At 37.7% G+C, this 18,786-nt stretch overlaps 1 protein-coding gene across 1 annotated transcript; it reads left to right on the top strand.

The window, feature by feature from the left end:
• Nucleotides 1–5,709: 5,709 nt before the first annotated feature.
• Nucleotides 5,710–18,426, top strand: LOC127445839 (sentrin-specific protease 2-like). Its single transcript, XM_051706263.1, has 17 exons — nucleotides 5,710–6,210; nucleotides 6,746–6,801; nucleotides 6,960–7,066; nucleotides 7,157–7,226; nucleotides 7,345–7,405; nucleotides 7,755–7,917; nucleotides 8,073–8,179; nucleotides 8,319–8,398; nucleotides 8,582–8,639; nucleotides 8,749–8,827; nucleotides 9,029–9,184; nucleotides 13,404–13,535; nucleotides 13,763–13,969; nucleotides 14,204–14,283; nucleotides 15,594–15,678; nucleotides 15,820–15,915; nucleotides 17,007–18,426. Exons 1-17 carry the CDS (start codon nucleotides 6,047–6,049, stop codon nucleotides 17,070–17,072), a joined length of 1,767 nt encoding a protein of 588 aa, XP_051562223.1. The 5' UTR covers nucleotides 5,710–6,046; the 3' UTR covers nucleotides 17,073–18,426.
• The last annotated feature ends 360 nt before the right edge of the window (nucleotides 18,427–18,786 follow it).

Raw genomic sequence — 18,786 nt, 5'->3', positions numbered from 1 at the left:
GAAAAAAAATTCTCTTGATTCTGAGATAAACTTGGAAGAGCTTGGCAAGGTAATTAAGGCCTTGCCTACAAGCAAGGCTCCAGGGCCAGATGGCTTTGCTTCTGAGTTTTTTAGATCTTATGCTACAGAATTGGCTCCACTTTTGTTAGAAGTTTATACGGAATCATTAAAGAATGGAAAAAATTCCACCAACTGTGACGCAAGCCCGGATCAGTCTGATTCTTAAAAAGGACTAAAATCCAAGCGAGTGTAAGAGTTGCCGCCAATTTCCTTGATCCAGCTAGACGTTAAAATATCGTCAAAAATTTTGGCTAACCGATTAAGTAAAGTTATGAAATATCTTATACATATAGATCAGGTAGGGTTTATTCGGAGCCGTAGCTCTTCTGATAACATTAGGCGTATATCAATATCATGTGGTCAGTGGCGAATGATCAGACTCTGGTCGCTGCCATCTCACTTGATGCCGAAAAGGCGTTTGATATGGTAAAATGGGATTATCTTTTTAAGATTTTGGAAATGTACGGGTTCGGGAATACTTTTATTGGTTGGATTAAGTTACTTTTATACAAGCGGTACAAACGAATGGATTAATTTCACACTATTTTACTTTCCCCATTATTGTTCTGTCTTGCCCTAGAACCATTAGCAGCCATGATAAGAAAGGAGGAGGATTTTCCAGGGGTGGTGGTGGGAGGTGTGGTGCATAAGCTTTTGCTTTATGCAGATGATATTTTATTATTCATCTCCGACCCTACTAGATCTATGCCTTGCCTCCACAGAATGATTAATTCCTTTTCTAAGTTCTCGGGATACAGAGTTAATTGGTCTAAATCTGAAGCTTTGGCTCTGACAGCGTACTGCCTGGTAATGGCTTTTCAGCCGGGTGCCTTCCAGTGGCCCAAACAGGGCATTAAGTATTTGGTATTTTATTCCCAGCAAATTTGAGTGGTTTAGTTAGTTAATTTTGACCCTTTAATAAAAAGGTTTTCGAGCGATGTGGCAGGTGGGCTTCATTACATTTATCTATGATTGGGAAGGTTAATGTTATTCAAATGAATTGTATTCCAAAATTCAACTACCTGCTACAGTCTCTCCCTATAGATGTCCCCCTCTCTTATTTCAAGCAATTTGATAGCATAGCGAAGTCCTTCATTTGGAATGGTAAACATCCCAGATTACATTTCAGTAAATTGCATAGGCAGATTGACAAAGGTGGGCAAGGCCTACCCAAGATTTTGTTTTATTATTATGCATTCGGTCTCAAACATTTGGCTCATTGGTCGCTTCCACCTGAGAGAGCCCCTCCCTGATTCTGTATTGAACAGGAAGTTCTTGCCCTTATTTCGCTATTGAAAAGCCTTTCTATCAAACTAATCTGAGAAGTTAAGTTACACCCCGTTATCTCGCATTTGCACTCTGTATGGACAAAAGTGTTCAGTGTGTTCAATTTGGACATTTATTTAAATGCTGACTCGAGCATATGGCTGAACCCAAAATTATGTATTAATAAGTCCCCTTTCTGCTGGTCAGAGTGGATTGTGAGGGAGGTTAATACACTCGGTGACCTATATGAGAGTGGAGTGTTGAGATCCTTTGAAAATTTGGTTCAACATTTTGGGATTCCCAGATCTCAGTTCTTTAGGTACAGCTGTGCCACTGGCTCTGTACTATTTTTGGGAGTAGCATACACCCCCCTAAAGCAGAAGATACTCTGGGAGTGGTGATTACTGCTTTTGGAAAAGGTCATGAGGCATCAGTGTATTACTCCCTGTTAATTCAGAGTCTGGGGGATGGAGCTTTAACTTCTATCAAGAGATTACGGGAGAAAGATTTAAACTTGGTATTGGAGGAGGGAGTGTTGGCTAGGATTCTAAAAAAAGGTCAAGTCTGTATCTATAGATGCAAGGGTGTGCCTTATGCAATTCAAGATTTTACATGGATTCTATTGGACCCCCTCTAGATTTTATAGGCTTGACCTTAAAGACACACCCACCTGCTGGCATTGCCAATCAGAAGATGGAGACACGACACAACCCATGTTTTTTGGTGGTGTGTTAAGATCCAAGAATTTTGGTTGAAGATTCAGAGTTTTATGTGTGACGTATTGGGCACTCAAATTTCATTTTGCCCCAGACTCTGTATTTTAGGCGACGGGGCGGTCATCAAGATAGGGGACAAACACATAAAAAAAATCGGGTCCTGACCAGTGTTATGATCAGCAGACAGATTGTTTTAAGGGGATGGAAGTCGGCTGGAGCGCCCTCATTTGGCTACGTTTGATGGGAAATGGGGCAGTTATTTGGCATTTTTAGGGGGCTCTCGGGAAGGAGCAGTGGAGAGAGAAGCATAGTTTTAAATGTGTGTGATTTATTAATGTGTGTGTGTGTGTGTGTGTATACTTATGTGACCACAGGGATATTTGTTGAGGGTGGTGGTGGGGATTGGGCAGGGGAGAGGTAGTGGGTGTTATATGTTGATTCTGTGTACATATGTTTTGCTTTTCTTTGTTATCTGTATGAATCAAAAAATTTAAATCGAAGTTACAGTGTGGAAGTGGAATTCATGGAAGTGAATGGGGGACATTGAATGTGGCCAATTTTTGGAGGGTTTAAACTTTAAATATGAAACTTATAATTTTATAAAAGCAATTGCATTAATTCTTCTGTTAAAACTTGTATTCGAGCTGTAAAGTTGTTTATATCATCACTTTTATAGGGTTTGTTGACATTATTTCATCATGTAACCAAGTTGTAAAATTTGATATAACTTTACACAGAAAAGGTTAGTAAGTGATTTTATCAAACTAAAATAATTTTTACACTCATATCCTTTCTGTCTTGGGGCTATACTTTTGAAACGGTGAGTATTTTAACATTAACAATTGGCCACATTCACCTCCATTGTAAGTGCCTCATTGTAACCCATAATTGTTTTTTTTTTGTTTGTTTTTAAGACGTGGGACGAGCCAAAATAAATGTTTGTGGTAATTAGTAGTGTGCCACAAACGCTGTTGATTGAGCTTAACTTGTAGTGACCCTGGAATATTCCTTTAAAAGGACAAGAACATAAAATGCCTCACAAACTAATTTATAAAAACATGTTTTTTTTTTTTCTTCAAAGTACTACTTTTATTGTCAAATACATGCTGTAAAACTTTCATGAAAACAACATGTAAAAGCTGGGAACATTCACCACAAGGTCAGCGGACTTCTAAAGCCCAAAGTATACTTTGATTTTGACATGAACGCTCAGCGTCTGCATACAGTTGAACGTGAGCCTGTCAAAGTATGCTCCATTTGACTGCGCACATACACGGGTGGTTGGTGCATGCGCAACTGTTGTTGTTTTTACCTTTGTTTCCTTTTATTTGCTGCCGATTAGCAACGGCTCAAATTTGAGTATTGCCACCTTGTGGATCCACTAATTCATACAAATAATTCCAGGCGCATGTGCATTCAAAGACGCAGTTAGAAAAATCAGGCTGCACGTGGTCAGTGATGACGAGATTTGTGTCATGCATCCTGTGAGTGTCCGTGTCTAGCCGAACTATACTTTGAGCTTAAAGGGTTAGTTCACCCAAAAATGAAAATTTTCTTATGATTTACTTACCTTTAAGCCACCTTAGATTTGTATGACTTTCCTTCTACAGCAGAACCAAAATTAAGATTTTTATAAGCAGATTTCTGTTCAGTTGTCCATCCAATGCGTGTAAATGGGTGCCATCAGTCTACTGGCTGTTTTACAGTCCAAATGGTATGTTTAGGCAGCATAAGAGTAATCCACATGACTCCTGTTGATCAATTAATGTCTTCTGAAGCAAATCAATAGGTTGGTGGAACATACAAATCGCTAATTAATAAGTTTTTAACTTTAAGTCATTGCTTCCAACCAGCGCTGTATTTCTGTTTAAAACAAACTAACTCTCACATGACGTTCGTTCCTCTGTTGTATACAAAGCATATGCTTCCAACTTCTCACGTGAATGCGCCACTGCGCTTATGTCACTGATGTGTCGACTGCTGGTAGGAAGTTTTTTTTTTTTTTTTTTTTTTTTTAAGTTAAAAACTATTGATTTTATTTTTAACACAAACCTATCGATTTGCTTCAGAAGACATTAATTGATTGACTGGAGTCTTGTGGATTACATGTATGCTCCCTAAATATGCCTTTTAGACCGTCAAACTGCCAGGAGACTGATGGCACCCAATTACATGCATTGGATGGACGACTGTGCTGAAATCTGCTTATAAAAATCTTAATTTCGGTTCTGCTGAAGAAGAAAAGTCATACACATCTGGGATGGCTTAAAGGTAAGTAAATCATGAGAGAATTTTCATTTGGGGGTGAACTAACCCTTTAACAATGCTGTCATGTTTCTTTAAAATTAAGATTGTGAATTGATGCCAGAGTCTCTATACAAATTCATGTGACCTCACTATTTGCAGGGACTCCATTTTCAATAATATTCACAGAAATTTGGCCAACTTACTCAATGCTCTTCTCACTAGCCTCTCAAATGCTTGTGTCCCCCTGGATACAAAAACCATTGTAGGGATATTAAAGGAAGCAGAAGAGTTGTTACAGTTATTGGAATACTCCTGTGACCAGATACGATTAATATTTGAAATGAATATGGCTGTGTTTGAATTGTATTGTTTTTATTGCATGTTTGCTGTGAGCCCCAGCTGAAGACACAGAGAACTAACAGATGTTGACCTTAACATGTGTCAACCTGGACAGATGTCTATTCCAGTCCAACCTACACCACACCAGACTTCTCTCTGTTTTTATATGGATGGCTGTCTACTAGGAAGTTCTCTTTAGAAATAGATGTATGTAAATTTAACTCAGGGACATAAAGAACTGAATATCGCAAGAGCAAAGAAATTGCCTTCAGAAATAATTGGTAATTGCAAAGGGAAATAATTTTATCCATTATTGCTCTCTGTCCTCCATTTTCAAGGGTAACATTTCTTTATAAAGTGCCTACTGTGTGAGGGATAATTAAATCCTGTCATCTACTCGCACTTATGTTCTTCCTATGGAGCCCTTTCTAAAATAGTTTTGCATGCCCTTGCAATAAGTTTTCCTTGTAATACATTGACCATAGTTTTAATTGAGTAATATTGGATTAACCATAGTTAATTTTGTGGTTATGCACAAAAAAGATGCAATAAATTGAATTTTGATTGAGATTCTCTGTCCCTTCTGCCTTTTGCATGCTACAGAATAAAAAGTCATAAAGGTTCAGAACAACAAGAGGGTGTGTATATGATGACAATTTACATTTGTGGGGGGTGAACTCTTTAAATCTGTAACTGAGACTTGTTAAATTTACCCGGTAATTTGTTTATTATATGTTCATCTGTAATTGCACCAGTGTGGTTTGGTTGTTTCCAGTAGACTTTAAGATTTATGTATTGCAGGAAAAAAAAAAAAGATTAAAAGTATTTGGGATTTTAAAATGAAATTGAAAATGTATTTATTGTATAACATAGTTTTACCCAACTAAAATTAACAGTTTCAACAAGGTAAGGAAATCATTTGAATCGATTTTATATTTTCAATGGTGTTCACGTTGATTCAACGTGACGTTCAAATGATTGTTAGCGAAAGTCCCCGAATGTCCGCTGGAAGTATTGCGAACGTTCCCAGAGGCCATTCATGGGACGTTCTGGGGACCTTTTTTTTTTTTTTTTTTTTGTTAGCTGGTTAGAAACTCGAGAGTGTAATACCTGACGAATGAATTTATTATTACAGATTTTACTCAGTGAAGAAACAACGTCTAAAGTGAGTTGGGGGAGCTGTTTATTCTCTCCATTACTTAAACTTGTTTTCATCAAATGCTTTACACCCAACGGAATAGCCTTAGTACGAGAGTGGGCGGCAGTATTGTCGCAGTTGACATATCAGTGACGCAGGAAACGCATGGAAACGGAAGGCTATTGAAACACGAGCTGCTCATTATTTTGATTACAAATCCTTCAGTATAGACCTGGCACTAACAAACGAAGGAGAGTCTTATTCATCGTGGTGGTTTGTAATGTATGGATGGATAGTTGACGGATTATCGTCGCTCTTCGTGCCCTTTTCTGGTGGGAAATCCGCAGCCTGGCCTAGTGAGCGCGGTAACGCTGAAGCGCGAGCCGCGGACATAGACACGCAGCGTCAGGAGAACAGCAGGCCCGCCAAACGCAACTATCAAAGGTAAAGTATTGGTCCTTTTGTTTTCGTCTTTTCTGAATGCACCAAATCACTCTAGTTTCGATATTACTCCACAGACAACGCATTGTTTTGGTTTGGCTCTTGTCTGTTTGTTTATAACAGTCAGTGTTTGTCATTAATTCAGTTTAGTATACGCAGTTAATCATATTTGCTACAATTACACAATGACAAACTTTGAACAGAATGGAGTCACTAAATGAACATTAAACAGTCGAATATACAATAGACTGCTTGCTGTAATTAGACTGTAATATTTTTAATTCGTCATTAAATGGTCTGTATATTTTTTTAGTCCATGTACATTGTAATTTGCCAGTTGGCCAATACTGTCTTAAATAATTTGCTTTAAGAAGCCCATGTTACTAGTATAATCTAGGTTTTTAGATGTCAGAACTCTTAGCAAATGCAACTTATGTTCTAGTGAATTGTTATTGCTGATTTTGATTATATTGGAGATGTTTGGTGACCCATCAAAGTGTCCATGTCTTCAAGTGTTTCATTTTCTCTTGTATTGTAGTGTGTACTCTGCTGATGGTGCAGCGGAATATCCAGAGACCAAGAGAGCAAGACATGGTAAATATTTAGATGAGATCTACCATAAACATCTGTCCTCTAGCATTTATAGTGTTAACCTAGCTTGTCCAGAATTTAGCAAGGCCTTTGGATATTTTTCTGTCACCTGCCATCAAGACTTTTTAAAATGTATTCTCTCTCTCTCTCTCTCTCTTCAGATGTGATTGTCAGAGTTGTGAAGAAAACCTTTGCAGGGATCGCTGGGCTGTTCCGTTTGAGACGCCACAGAAGTGCTGAATATGAAAAGCAGAAAGCCTATACACAGGTGTGATTGTATGATTATCACCGAGTAGCTAATACCTCTTTGTTTACAAAATCCCTGTTTCACACATTGTTTTGCTCACTGGTGGCCCAGGTTGGCATTATGGGTATTGACGACATACACAGCAACAGCCTGATTACATGGCATGAGAGCGGTGAAATGGGTAATCCCGCATTCAAAATCCTTTTCCAGTTTCTCTATGTATTCATTCTGAAGATTAACACACATGCACAGAGTCCATATAACTAATACAGTTTCCTGTGTTATGGTTTTCCCCTCAGATACGCAAATGGGAACAGCACCCAATGTCCACCACAACCCAAATGCTTTGAGGAAACCTGAGTAAGTGTTATTTATTTAGTTAATTTATTGTTATTCTTGAGCTGTTTCTCTAAGAATGTGTTTTATAATTTGATAATGAATAAAAAATGCACTATAATTGTACTTTAAAGGATTTACTGTTTATTTTTACCTCAAAACATTTAAAAAAAAATGATTTGTTTTCATTGCCTTGTGGCGTAAATATTATTATGCCACACAATTACATAAATACAATTTAATTTGAAGTAGAGAATAAAAATCTGTAATCTCATATACTTAACGGCACTGTCAACAAGTTCCTTTTCTTTATGATAAAACTGTTGATACTCATTTGTCATTTAACAATCTTGGAATTTGTCTCCTTGAACAGTGGAGTAATAATGTACAAGGGAAGCCAGGATAGAGCCAGAGATCCGCCCCAGCGCAGATCCCTGAAGCTGATGCCGTCTTACGCCTCCCAAGGGCTTAGCGCAAGGCCGCCTGAGATGGAGCCCTCAAGCCGTACGCACAAACCTTGCCTGACCGTGGAGGAGGTGAGAACTGGATTTTATTGAACTTTTTGTCTCTCTGTCATTGTATTTATTGTTTAGCGAAATCACTTGTTTGCTTTGTTTGCTAAGTATAAACCGAGATGCCTGGGAGATTGATGACCTGATGATCTCTCTCCCTGTGTTGGCGTTTGGTGCAGGCACTGCGAGAGAGTGATCGAGAGCACTACAGGAAGCTGGTAGAGATAGCATCAGAGAAATATTCTAAGAGTAAACCGCTGCCATTCGGACGGATGAAGCCTCTGATGTAAACACATGAGTCTTTCAATTGGCATTTTGTAATGAATGTGAAAAACCTCATTCATTCATTTTTATCCAAACACCACATTTCTGTCACAGATATAATTCTAAAAGAGGACATTAACAATATTTTCTCAATTCTTTAGCACAACTTTTCCCCTCGATGGACACAAGGCCTCCTCTCTCAGTCCCACTACTGACATGGGCAGATCTGCTTCAGTGAGAGGTGAGCTCAATTATGATCTGTTGTGCACCCAGCTAACAGTGGCCCATCCCTGATATTTGTTAAATTTGTTTTTGCTTCATGTTGTTTTCCCATCTGTCCCTAAAACAGTTCTATCCTTTTGATGAAAATCTCATGATGGTTTTTCAAACAAATTAAATCAAATATTTCTATATTTGACTTAAGCCATCTCCAACATGTCTGTGTGGAGGGATCCAATATCACTGACGCAGACTAAAGAGAGGTAATGTTTACTATGTCATCTTAAGTTGTTTTACTGCCTAGTTTAAAACAGCCTACCTCCATTTTATTGGGTTTAAATTGTTTTATTTGTGTTTCTTGCTCTATTACAGAATGATGGATGTTAATCGGAACACATCAGGAAGTGATGTAAAGGAAAGAGGACTGGATGGGCAAACGGCAAGAAAAATCGTAAGTGAAAAATCATAGTGACCAACTAGATTGTCACGCAAGGGTTGGTGGCCACGCATTAAAACTATGAAAAATATTAAATTGGAGATCTTTGTTTTAAAAACTAGGTTCAGGTGTGTTTAAAAAAATAAATAAATCTATGTCGGACATGAATAGTTATTTCAAAACTATATACACACTAACAGAACTCTCTCTCTTCAGCCCGTTGATGTGGATCTGTCGGCGGAGGTTGAGGCCAGGTTGAATCTTAAGGAGAAAGACAGAGCAGCAGGGCCTCAGCACTTGTTACCATCCAGACCGGAACTGATTACAGACACAATGAGGCGCAGTGAGGAGGAGTTTCCAAGACTGACCAAGGTTAGCTTTTGCAGGCCTTTGTAACTTGTGTTGTTGTGTGTTATAGCTTTTGCATTTATTATAATTATTTTTTTTTTTTTGTGGCCCTGTTTACACCGATCCATCTCAGGTGATCTGATCACCGCCATTTACACCTGGATGCTCAGCTGTGTGTCCTGTGACAAATTGTGTTAGGATTTCGAGGGGAGGGTCTTTGATTTCATGGCAGCATAAATCACTCACATCAGAGTGTTATTGTATGATGATACTGTGCAAAAAGTACCCAAAAAAACAAAACAATCTGAGCACTTTTTTTCTAGATGTACTTGAAATGTAATCTAAAATCAAACTTTATTTTATTATTATTATTTTCTCCCCAATTTGCAATGCACTCTAAGTCCTCGTGGTAGCGTAGTGACTCGCCTCAATCTGGGTGGCGGAGGACGAATCTCAGTTGCTTCCATGTCTGAGACGGTCAACCCATGCATCTTATCACGTGGCTTGTTGAGCGCGTTACCGCGGAGACATAGTGCGTGTGGAGGCTTCACTCCATCCACTGCGGCATCCACGCACAACTCGCCACGCGCCCCACCGAGAGCGAACCACATTATAGCAACCACGAGGAGGTTACCCCATGTGACTATCCTCCCTAGCAACTGGGCCAATTTGGTTGCTTAGGAGACCTGGCTGGAGTCACTCAGCACACCCTGGGATTCAAACTCGTGAACTCCAGGGGTGGTAGTCAGCTGCTTTACTTGCTGAGCTACCCAGGCCCCTAAAATCAAACTTGAGTTTGAGCAGAAGCTATTTGGTGGAGTACCTGTTAAAAACTGAGTAGTAGATGTGGGTACTTCATTCCACGAAGTCGTTCTGTGCAGTCTTGTGCATGTTTATGCTCTTTATTTCGATTTTACCAATCAATCAGTTTTTCCTTTTTTAAGCTGCAATTAAATGGCAGAGTGTAAAACTCTTGTTTTAGTGCAGTGGTTGATTGACAGGTGAGTGGGTGATGCTTCGCTGCTGTCTGGGACGCATCTGGTTGGATTAGCATTTGCAGCTCAAATGTGATTTGGTCCCATGCATTTTTGACCACCTCCATATGTGGTTTAAGTGATCTGATCACAAAACGTTTTGGACCCAGTTTACACCTTTATTTAGCATTGTGATTGGTAGTTGCCGACCGATATTGGTTTTTCCATGGCCGAATTGATATCTAGAGAGCAGGATGGCCGATATGCAATATAAATGCTGATACACAAATGTACACAATTTCTAAAGTGAAACAAACACTTATTTTATGCCTTATTTACTCAGATTTGCATAAACATTACAGAAAGTGTTGACTATCCATTGAAAAATCGATTGGTAGATTTCGGAACTGACATAAGGGAAAGTTTACACTTTTGCTAATCAGCCAAGTGAATCCGGTTATCAGACGGAATACGGTTATCAGCCGATGGCAAAATATTGACCGATATATCATCTATCACTAGTGATTTGATCACCTGAAGCACATCTTAATATCAGGTGTTAATGGGGTCACTTAGATACAAACTGCATCCGAATTCCCATACTGCATTTGATGAATTTATTTTTAGACCATTAAGGCCCCGATATACACTAGCGACCAAAAGTTTGGAATAATGTACAGATTTTGCTGTTTCAGAAGTAAATTGGTACTTTAATTTACCAAAGTGGCATTCAACTGATCAAAAATTATAGCAAGGACATTACTGATGTAAAAAGCAGTATCATCACTATTTGAAAAGTCATTTTTGATCAAATCTAGATGGGCCCCATTTCCAGCAGCCATCAGTCCAATACCTTATCCTTGAGTAATCATGCTAAATTGCTAATTTGGTAATAGAAAATCACTTGCCATTATATCAAACACAGTTGAAAGCTATTTGGTTCGTTAAATGAAGCTTAACATTGTCTTTGTGTTTGTTTTTGAGTTGCCACAGTATGCAATAGACTGGCATGTCTTATGGTCAATATTAGGTCAAAAATGGCAAAAAAAGAAATGGCTTTCTCTAGAAACTCATCAGTCAATCATTGTTTTGAGGAATGAAGGCTGTACAATACTTGAAATTGACAAAAAACTGAAGATTTCATACAAAGGTGTACAGTCTTCAAAGACAAAGGACAACTGGCTCTAACAAGGACAGAAAGAGATGTGGAAGGCCCAGATACAACTAAACAAGAGGATAAGTACATCAGAGTCTCTAGTTTGAGAAATGGACGCCTCACATGTCCTCAGCTGACAGCTTCATTGAATTCTACCCGCTCAACACCAGTTTCATGTATAACAGTAAAGAGAAGACTCAGGGGTACAGGCCTTATGGGAAGAATTGCAAAGAAAAAGCCACTTTTGAAACAGAAAAACAAAAAGAAAAGGTTAGAGTGGGCAAAGAAACACAGACATTGGACAACAGATAATTGGAAAAGAGTGTTATGGATCTTAACCCCATTGAGCTTTTGAGGGATCAGCTAGACTGTAAGGTGCATGAGAAGTGCCCGACAAGACAGCCACATCTGTGGCAAGTGCTACAGGAAGCGTGGGGTGAAATGTAACCTGAGTATCTGGACAAACTGACTGCTAGAATGCCAAGGATCTGCAAAGCTGTCATTGCTGCACATGGAGGATTTTTTGATGAGAACTCTAAGTAATTTGAGAAGTTCTGAATTTTTTTTTTTTCAAATTATAATAGTGAGTTTTCACGTTATTAATGTCCTTACTATACGTTGTGATCAGTTGAATACCACTTTGGTGAATAAAAGTGCCATTTCTTTCTATAAGAGCAAAATCTGTACATTATTCTAAACTTTTGGCCACCAGTGTAATTTCTGAGAAATTATTCTTCGTTCAGGGTTAAAAAGAAGTTCTAAACAGCTAAGCAACGGTATACTGTTTGTGAACATTAGAGACCGGTCACACCGCTGTGTGAGGAATTTAGATGAGCATTTAAATATTAGGACGCTCAGTAAAACCTTAACTAATGTGACATTTAAAATGTGTTATCAATGACTTAATGCCTTATTCTATGAGTACAATTCACATGAGGTCAGTAAAAAGTTGTTTTAACCACTCAATGATGATTTAAAGTAATATATATGCAGTAGAAAATTTATAATTGTCTTGTTTATATTGTGAATTCATGACTCTAATGTGCGGCCAAAATATGCGCCGGTCACACTCTGTTATTGTAATTTGATGACACTGATACTATTGCAAAGATGAGTGTATAAAAGTGTTACTGTGCTGAATAAAGACAAAAGAATGATGATTGGCTTACTTTGGGCAGATGTGTGAATGGCTTTCACTGCAGATGGACCATTAAGTGAAGTAGCATATAAAACAAAAGAGTGAATGGGCACTTGAGAGAATTTGAGTAGATTTTATTCCTTTTGTAGACTTGTTAAACAAAACAAAAAAAAATTGCATGACATGGTCTTGGAAAATGTCTGTGTTAAAGATCATACAGATTTAGGTAAATTTGCACCAGCTTGCTAATAACTACTTGCCAGTGTGTTCTTGTTGACTGATTTTGACTGACTGAACAAGATAAACTGAATTAGCTGTTGACCTCAAGGTAGGTGGAGCTTCAGGTCACACCTACTGATGATGTGGACCAATGGCAGCAAGAAGGTGTTTAGCAGCTGGTTAGAAGTTTTCCTAAAATTTCACCCAGGCAAGCTGTTACAAACCATCAAAACAAACACTGTCTTTTTGGACAGAGTTTGTTCTAAATGAAGTCACCCCATATATCTTGGCCTTTAAGTAGGTTCCCTAGGTATGCAGGTGTGTAGTATAAATGCATTCCTAGGCATAATACATCTGGGAATGTGGCCATTATCCTGTCCTGTGTTGGTTCGCATTTTTTTTTTTTTTTTTCATATTTTTAATTCAATGTTTTATTCTAACAGCTCCTTCACACCTATGGCCATATGGGATTGTAAGGTGTTTAGTGGTTGCACACTTAAGAGTTTCTGCAGAATAGGTCACTTGGGTATTTTTCGTCTACTGTTTCATAAATACTAAGGATTTGGACGTTGCATGTTATATAGTAGAGAAGTATGCATATTCGCACATGGGTGTAGTTACTCAACACCTCGAGTTCGGCAAGCATTTATTCCAAAAACTGAATTTAGCAGGTGTCATTAATTACCACTTAATTTTTACTCCTGGCTTCTTTCCCTTTAGTGTGAGTCACAATGTTGTGTGTGAATTATGTAACAGGAGATGCAGCAGGAAGTGAGTGCTGCTCTTGCCCAGAGTGATCCAAACCTGGTTTTATGCAGTGCTTTCAAACTGCGCATCACACAGAGGGATCTGGCAACCCTGCAAGAAGGCAGCTGGCTCAACGATGAGGTACTGTCTGAAAGTTATATATCAAAGAGGTTTTTATGTGTCATACTTTTAAGGTCAGATAAGTCTGATCTGTCATTAATTACCTGGTTATTTCCTTAACTGTTAAAACGCAAAGTAAAAAAAAAAAAAACTTGATGCTAATGATTTGAAAGTTTTTGAGAAACATTGTTATTGATGGAACATGGAACTCTTGTCATGCAATGACGTATGAAAATGTCCTTTCTCAGGTGATCAATTTCTACATGAATCTCGTGATGTCACGCAGTGAGCAGGAAGTTGGGTGCAGGAAGGTCTACTCTTTCAGTACGTTCCTATTTCCCAAGCTGCATGGTGGTGGATATACTGCAGTACGGCGCTGGACCAAGGCTGTAGACCTCTTCCTGTATGACATCATCCTGGTTCCCCTTCACCTGGGTGTTCACTGGTCTCTTGCTGTGAGTAGTGAACTTTCAGTATTATAATTTCAAACCAACTATTCCAGCACAAATTAAAATTGTATTCTTTTCATGGTGCACAAGCTTTCACTGTTTTTGCTCAATGAATAGTGTGGTTACTCATATTCACGATCTACATTTTTTAAAAAAAAATTTTTTTTATAGCTTTTAATTTAATTTGTGTGTGCCTCATAAGGTCTCAGTTGTCAAAGTTTCATTTTCTTTCTGTTGAAGGTTGTTGACTTTATATCAAAGTCTGTACGATCATATGATTCCATGGGTCAAAGGCATGATGACATCTGCAACATGATTCTGTAAGTGATAATTAGGACTGTGCAGATAAGGTCTTACATCGATACATTGCAGTTGTTTTTCTTATATAGATATTGTTTAATGTGTGCATTCGTACCATTTCTTAAAGGAATATTATGGGTTCAAAACAAGTTAAGCTCAATCGACAGGATTTATGACTTGCCCCACCTTTTCTTTAAAAAAAAAAAAAAAAGCAAAAATCTGGGTTCCAGTGAGGCACTCACAATGGAAGTGAATGGGGCCAAACATTAAAATACTCACTATTTTATAAGTTTAACCACAAGACATAAACAATATGTGTGTGAACATGATTTTAATGTGATAAAATTGCGTACTAACCATTTCTGTGTGGTTATATCCAATTTTACATCTTTGATGCCATGATGATGTAATGTCAACAAACCCTAAAATGACTGTAAAAATTAGGATTTAAACAACTTTACAGCTCAAATAATTCATGAGTTTTAACTGAAGAATTAAGGTAAGTGCTTTTATAAAATTATAAGCTTCACATTTCTGCCTTAAAACCCTTCAAAAATCAGCCCCATTCACTTCCATTGTAAATGCCTCACTGTAACTTCGATTTTTGCTTTTTTAATGAAAAGGACAGACAATTCGAAAGTATTTTTTGTAGTAATCAGCATTATGCAACAAATGCTGTCTGTTGAGCTTAACTTGTATTGAACCTGGAATATTCCTTTTAAGATGCAAGATGTTTAAAATCGAATGTCTGAACCACATGAGACATATTGAAACTGATCCTGCCTGTTCACGCTCTCTCGCGTGGACAATCTAAGAATCTTTAGATTTTTTTTTTTAAACGTAGATTTTTATGTAGTCCAACCAGTGTTAATCTCATCAATTAGCCTAAATGACTTATGAAAATGTTCTGTGCAAAGATTACATTTTTTTTATTTGGCAACAACAACGAAGACGAGATGTAAAAGACGCATTATGACGATAATTAAATTACAAAAAAAAGAATAATACTGCAAGATATTAACACTAAACAATATATTAGAAGAAAAATCTATGAAGAATTCAAATTATATAATACAGTCTTATATATTTGATACATATTTAAATTAAAAAATGTTTATAGATTTTAAAATATTTGAATATTTGTTTAAAATTTGGGCTAAAACTGTATAAAAAAAAATAAAAATAAAAAAAAACAATAATGATCAGCATTTGGTTTAATTGTGGTGTTTGCGCTGGTGAGATTAATTGAAAGAGAAGAAAAGCACCCCCCCCCCAAGAGTGGACTACACCTCAATATCTCATTAACCAAATAGCAATTTCTGTCCAATAGGCTTTATCTGAAAGAAGAGTTCAAGGTGAAGAAGGGCAGAGATTTGGACATCTCTAAGTGGACAGTGAGCAGTCTACGACCTACCGTAAGCAATTGTATAATATATAATGCCTTAAAAGATACAGCTTGTAGTTTACAAACACAGTATTTTGTAAATGAATCTTGAGACCTGACATAAGACACATACTGTTTGAGTTAGCAAATCATAAGATGACTTTGTTTGCAGGAGATTCCTCAGCAGAAGAACGGAAGTGACTGTGGTGTTTTTATTTGCAAATATGCTGATTATATCAGCCGAGGATGCAACCTTACATTCAGACAGGTACTGCTCATCTCTCTCTCATACACACATGTTAATTAGTGGTGCTGTGGGCGATTTTTGGTATGGCACGCATAAAATGTCCCAATTACCATAATGTTACTGTAAAACGGATGTCCTGAAATATTACCCTGTCTCTGTAACAACTCTGTAAACAGCAAAACAAAACTGACCACTGGCTGCAATCAGAATCTTTTAGACAATCTGATGACTTTGAGGTACTTTCTGCCTGTCAGTCATTTGCATGTGTTTCGTTTGCAGGGCAGTCCATGTATGGGAAGCCGAGATCTTTGCTGCCATCAAATTTTTTTTAATTTTCCTTACCTTTGACATTATGATGTGCTGCTGTCCTTCATGTCTGATTACAACGGTCTCTTCACATGTTTGTGTATGTGCATCTCTTTAGAGGGTGTGGTTTTGGAAAGAGGGGACGTGTCTAATTCATTGCTACGGAGTTTTTTATGCATATGTGTTTGCGTGCAGTCGAACGCTCTAGCCTTTCAAAGTATACTCCATTTGACTGTGTGCGCGTGTGCATGCACGCTACAACTTTTATGTGATACTGGACTATTTCTCTTCAGGAGCTTAGACTCTTAAAGATGTCTTTATAGTCTTTCAGACTTCAGTTATACAAATGCAGGTATCTCCTGACCTCCTCACACACAAACTCTTAACATGCACATCCACTTTTGTGGTTTTCACCATCGTCTCCTGTTTTTCACCAGCATTTACGTCCTCTTGGACAACTTTGTGAAAGCATCGGGCATCAGCCCAACTTTTCTCACCTCGAGGACCCACTAGTTCAAACAATTACAGGCACATGCACACATATGCATACAGAGTATGCACAGTGAGAAAAAGCAGGCTATGTGCATACAGTGCTTGATAATGCTAATGATGAAATTTACATCACTCGCTAGTGTATGTGTACAAACCAAAGTATACTTTGGGCATATGGCTACTTTGGGCATAAGTCTAGCGGTAGTTCCAGAACGGCTAACATTGTTTACAGCACCTTTAACACAGCTTTAGAATTTTATTTTCATCTTGGGTTCTATAGATACACAATAATCTTTCTCTTTTTCTCTGTGTAGAATCATATGCCGTATTTCAGGAAAGCCATGATCTGGGAGATTCTCAACCAAAAGCTGCTGCAATAGGAATGTTGGAAATGACGTACTGACTGAATCCGATTGACCAATACAAAGGACCACCTATGTCATATGTCTGTCCCTCATGCTCTTTTTGTAGATGCATTTTGGCTTTATTTTAGCCTCTTGCAAAATTTCCCCCAGTTGTTAGGATAGTTGATTGCTGGTTCCAGGGCAGGTTATTCAGCACAAATAGCTGTCCCCTCTACTGTAAAAATCCAAACACTAGAAGTGCACATATGGAGCAAGAAGCAGAACACTGGACTGGGGTCAGAATGGGTGTCAGCAGATGGAAGCCTCATTAGCAGTTTTTGTGAGGCTGACACCATTGTCGTTCCAAGAATGTAGTCTTATCACCCCCTACTGGTTACACTTTGAGCAGGTCCCAGTTCACAGAAGTTGTAATAAAAAGTTACAAGATAGAACTTGTTTTCAGTATACATTATTGTCAGGAGTTTCTTAGTGGGGAGGTTGTTAGCATTAACCAGTCTATTTTTACATAATTTTTGAATTAGTAAGAGATAAGTTTGAGTTCTAAGAAATGCAGTATTGTCAACTTAGTATGACAAGACTTAAATGTTTTAAAACCAACAATCATACCCATCAGTTTCAAAGCCATCTTTAATAATGTCATAGTTTATTGTGAGTGGCAATGATTTACTTGTACTGAAAGCAGCAGTATTCCGTGGATCTGGTTTGTTTTTTGTGTTTAAAAACAACTGGCCTCAAGTGCCTTGATCGTAGCACACCATATTTTGAAGTCATAAGTAAAATTGTCGTGTAATAACATTACGGCTTCAAACCTAATATTACTGAGGCATCTGACATGCTTGTATTAAAGTTGTCTGTATAGGGAATTAACAGGACTTACTGCAAGTAAAACCAGAATTGGATGTCAGGGAGGGGAATGTGTTTGTTTTCTTTTAGATACTAAATAATATATTCATACTCCCAGTGGCTGTATTAGGCATTCTTTTGATTGAACTGGAAATGAGGAGCAGTGAAGTTGTGCCAAGCGGACATGTTAGTGGTTCATTTCTGCAATTCTGTTCCTCTGTCATCCAGTAATACAAGATCAAAAAGTGCTTTAATTCTAACTTGAAGTGAAGAGAAGAAAAAAGGTCTATATTTATTTGTTTCTATGTGGTTTTTTCAGATTTTGTTTGAGCTTGAACGCATATCCTGATGTGGATTTATTTGTGAGATTGAAGAATGTGTTTTGATTGCTGTTGAATGAGCAGAACGTGTTCTGATAAGAGCTTTAATATAGAAAATGAAAAGGCCCACTGCATATGCACGATTTGTGTCATTAATGCAGAATGTTGGTCATTATTTTTGTAAGTAATAAAGATGAGAAATGAAACAGTCTCCTTTTCATCTTTTTTTTTTTTTTTTTTATCCTTAATGTAAAAATTGCTGTTTTACTGTGTCAACTCAATGGTAACACATATCATGTCCATGACATCTTCCATCGGATGGCGCTGTTTTATCAGTTTGATTGGTAGTTGAAGTGCCTTATACACAATACAATACCACTGTATTTTCCCTAAAGGGCAATTTAGTTTCATACATTGTGCTGATGCTGTCTTCTAGGCTTCATTCAAATTAAAAAAACTATGACATTGTGAATTTGTTCTCTAGAGAAATGTTAAACTTGAAGGTATATTCTGAGTTCAATTAACAGCATTAATGGCTGTCATAATGTTGATTTCCACCAAAAAGT

This window comes from Myxocyprinus asiaticus, chromosome 9 (assembly GCF_019703515.2).
Source record: "Myxocyprinus asiaticus isolate MX2 ecotype Aquarium Trade chromosome 9, UBuf_Myxa_2, whole genome shotgun sequence".
NCBI lineage: Eukaryota > Metazoa > Chordata > Actinopteri > Cypriniformes > Catostomidae > Myxocyprinus > Myxocyprinus asiaticus.
This window is presented reverse-complemented; position numbering and strand designations above follow the sequence as displayed.

Excerpts from the sequence above, each read along its gene's own strand:
- LOC127445839 (XM_051706263.1), top strand. The coding sequence starts at position 6,047 with ATGTATGGATGGATAGTTGACGGATTATCGTCGCTCTTCGTGCCCTTT. Across the intron at positions 8,399-8,581 it reads CAGATCTGCTTCAGTGAGAG|CCATCTCCAACATGTCTGTG; the intron begins GTGAGCTCAATT and ends ATTTGACTTAAG. Across the intron at positions 15,916-17,006 it reads GCAACCTTACATTCAGACAG|AATCATATGCCGTATTTCAG; the intron begins GTACTGCTCATC and ends TTCTCTGTGTAG.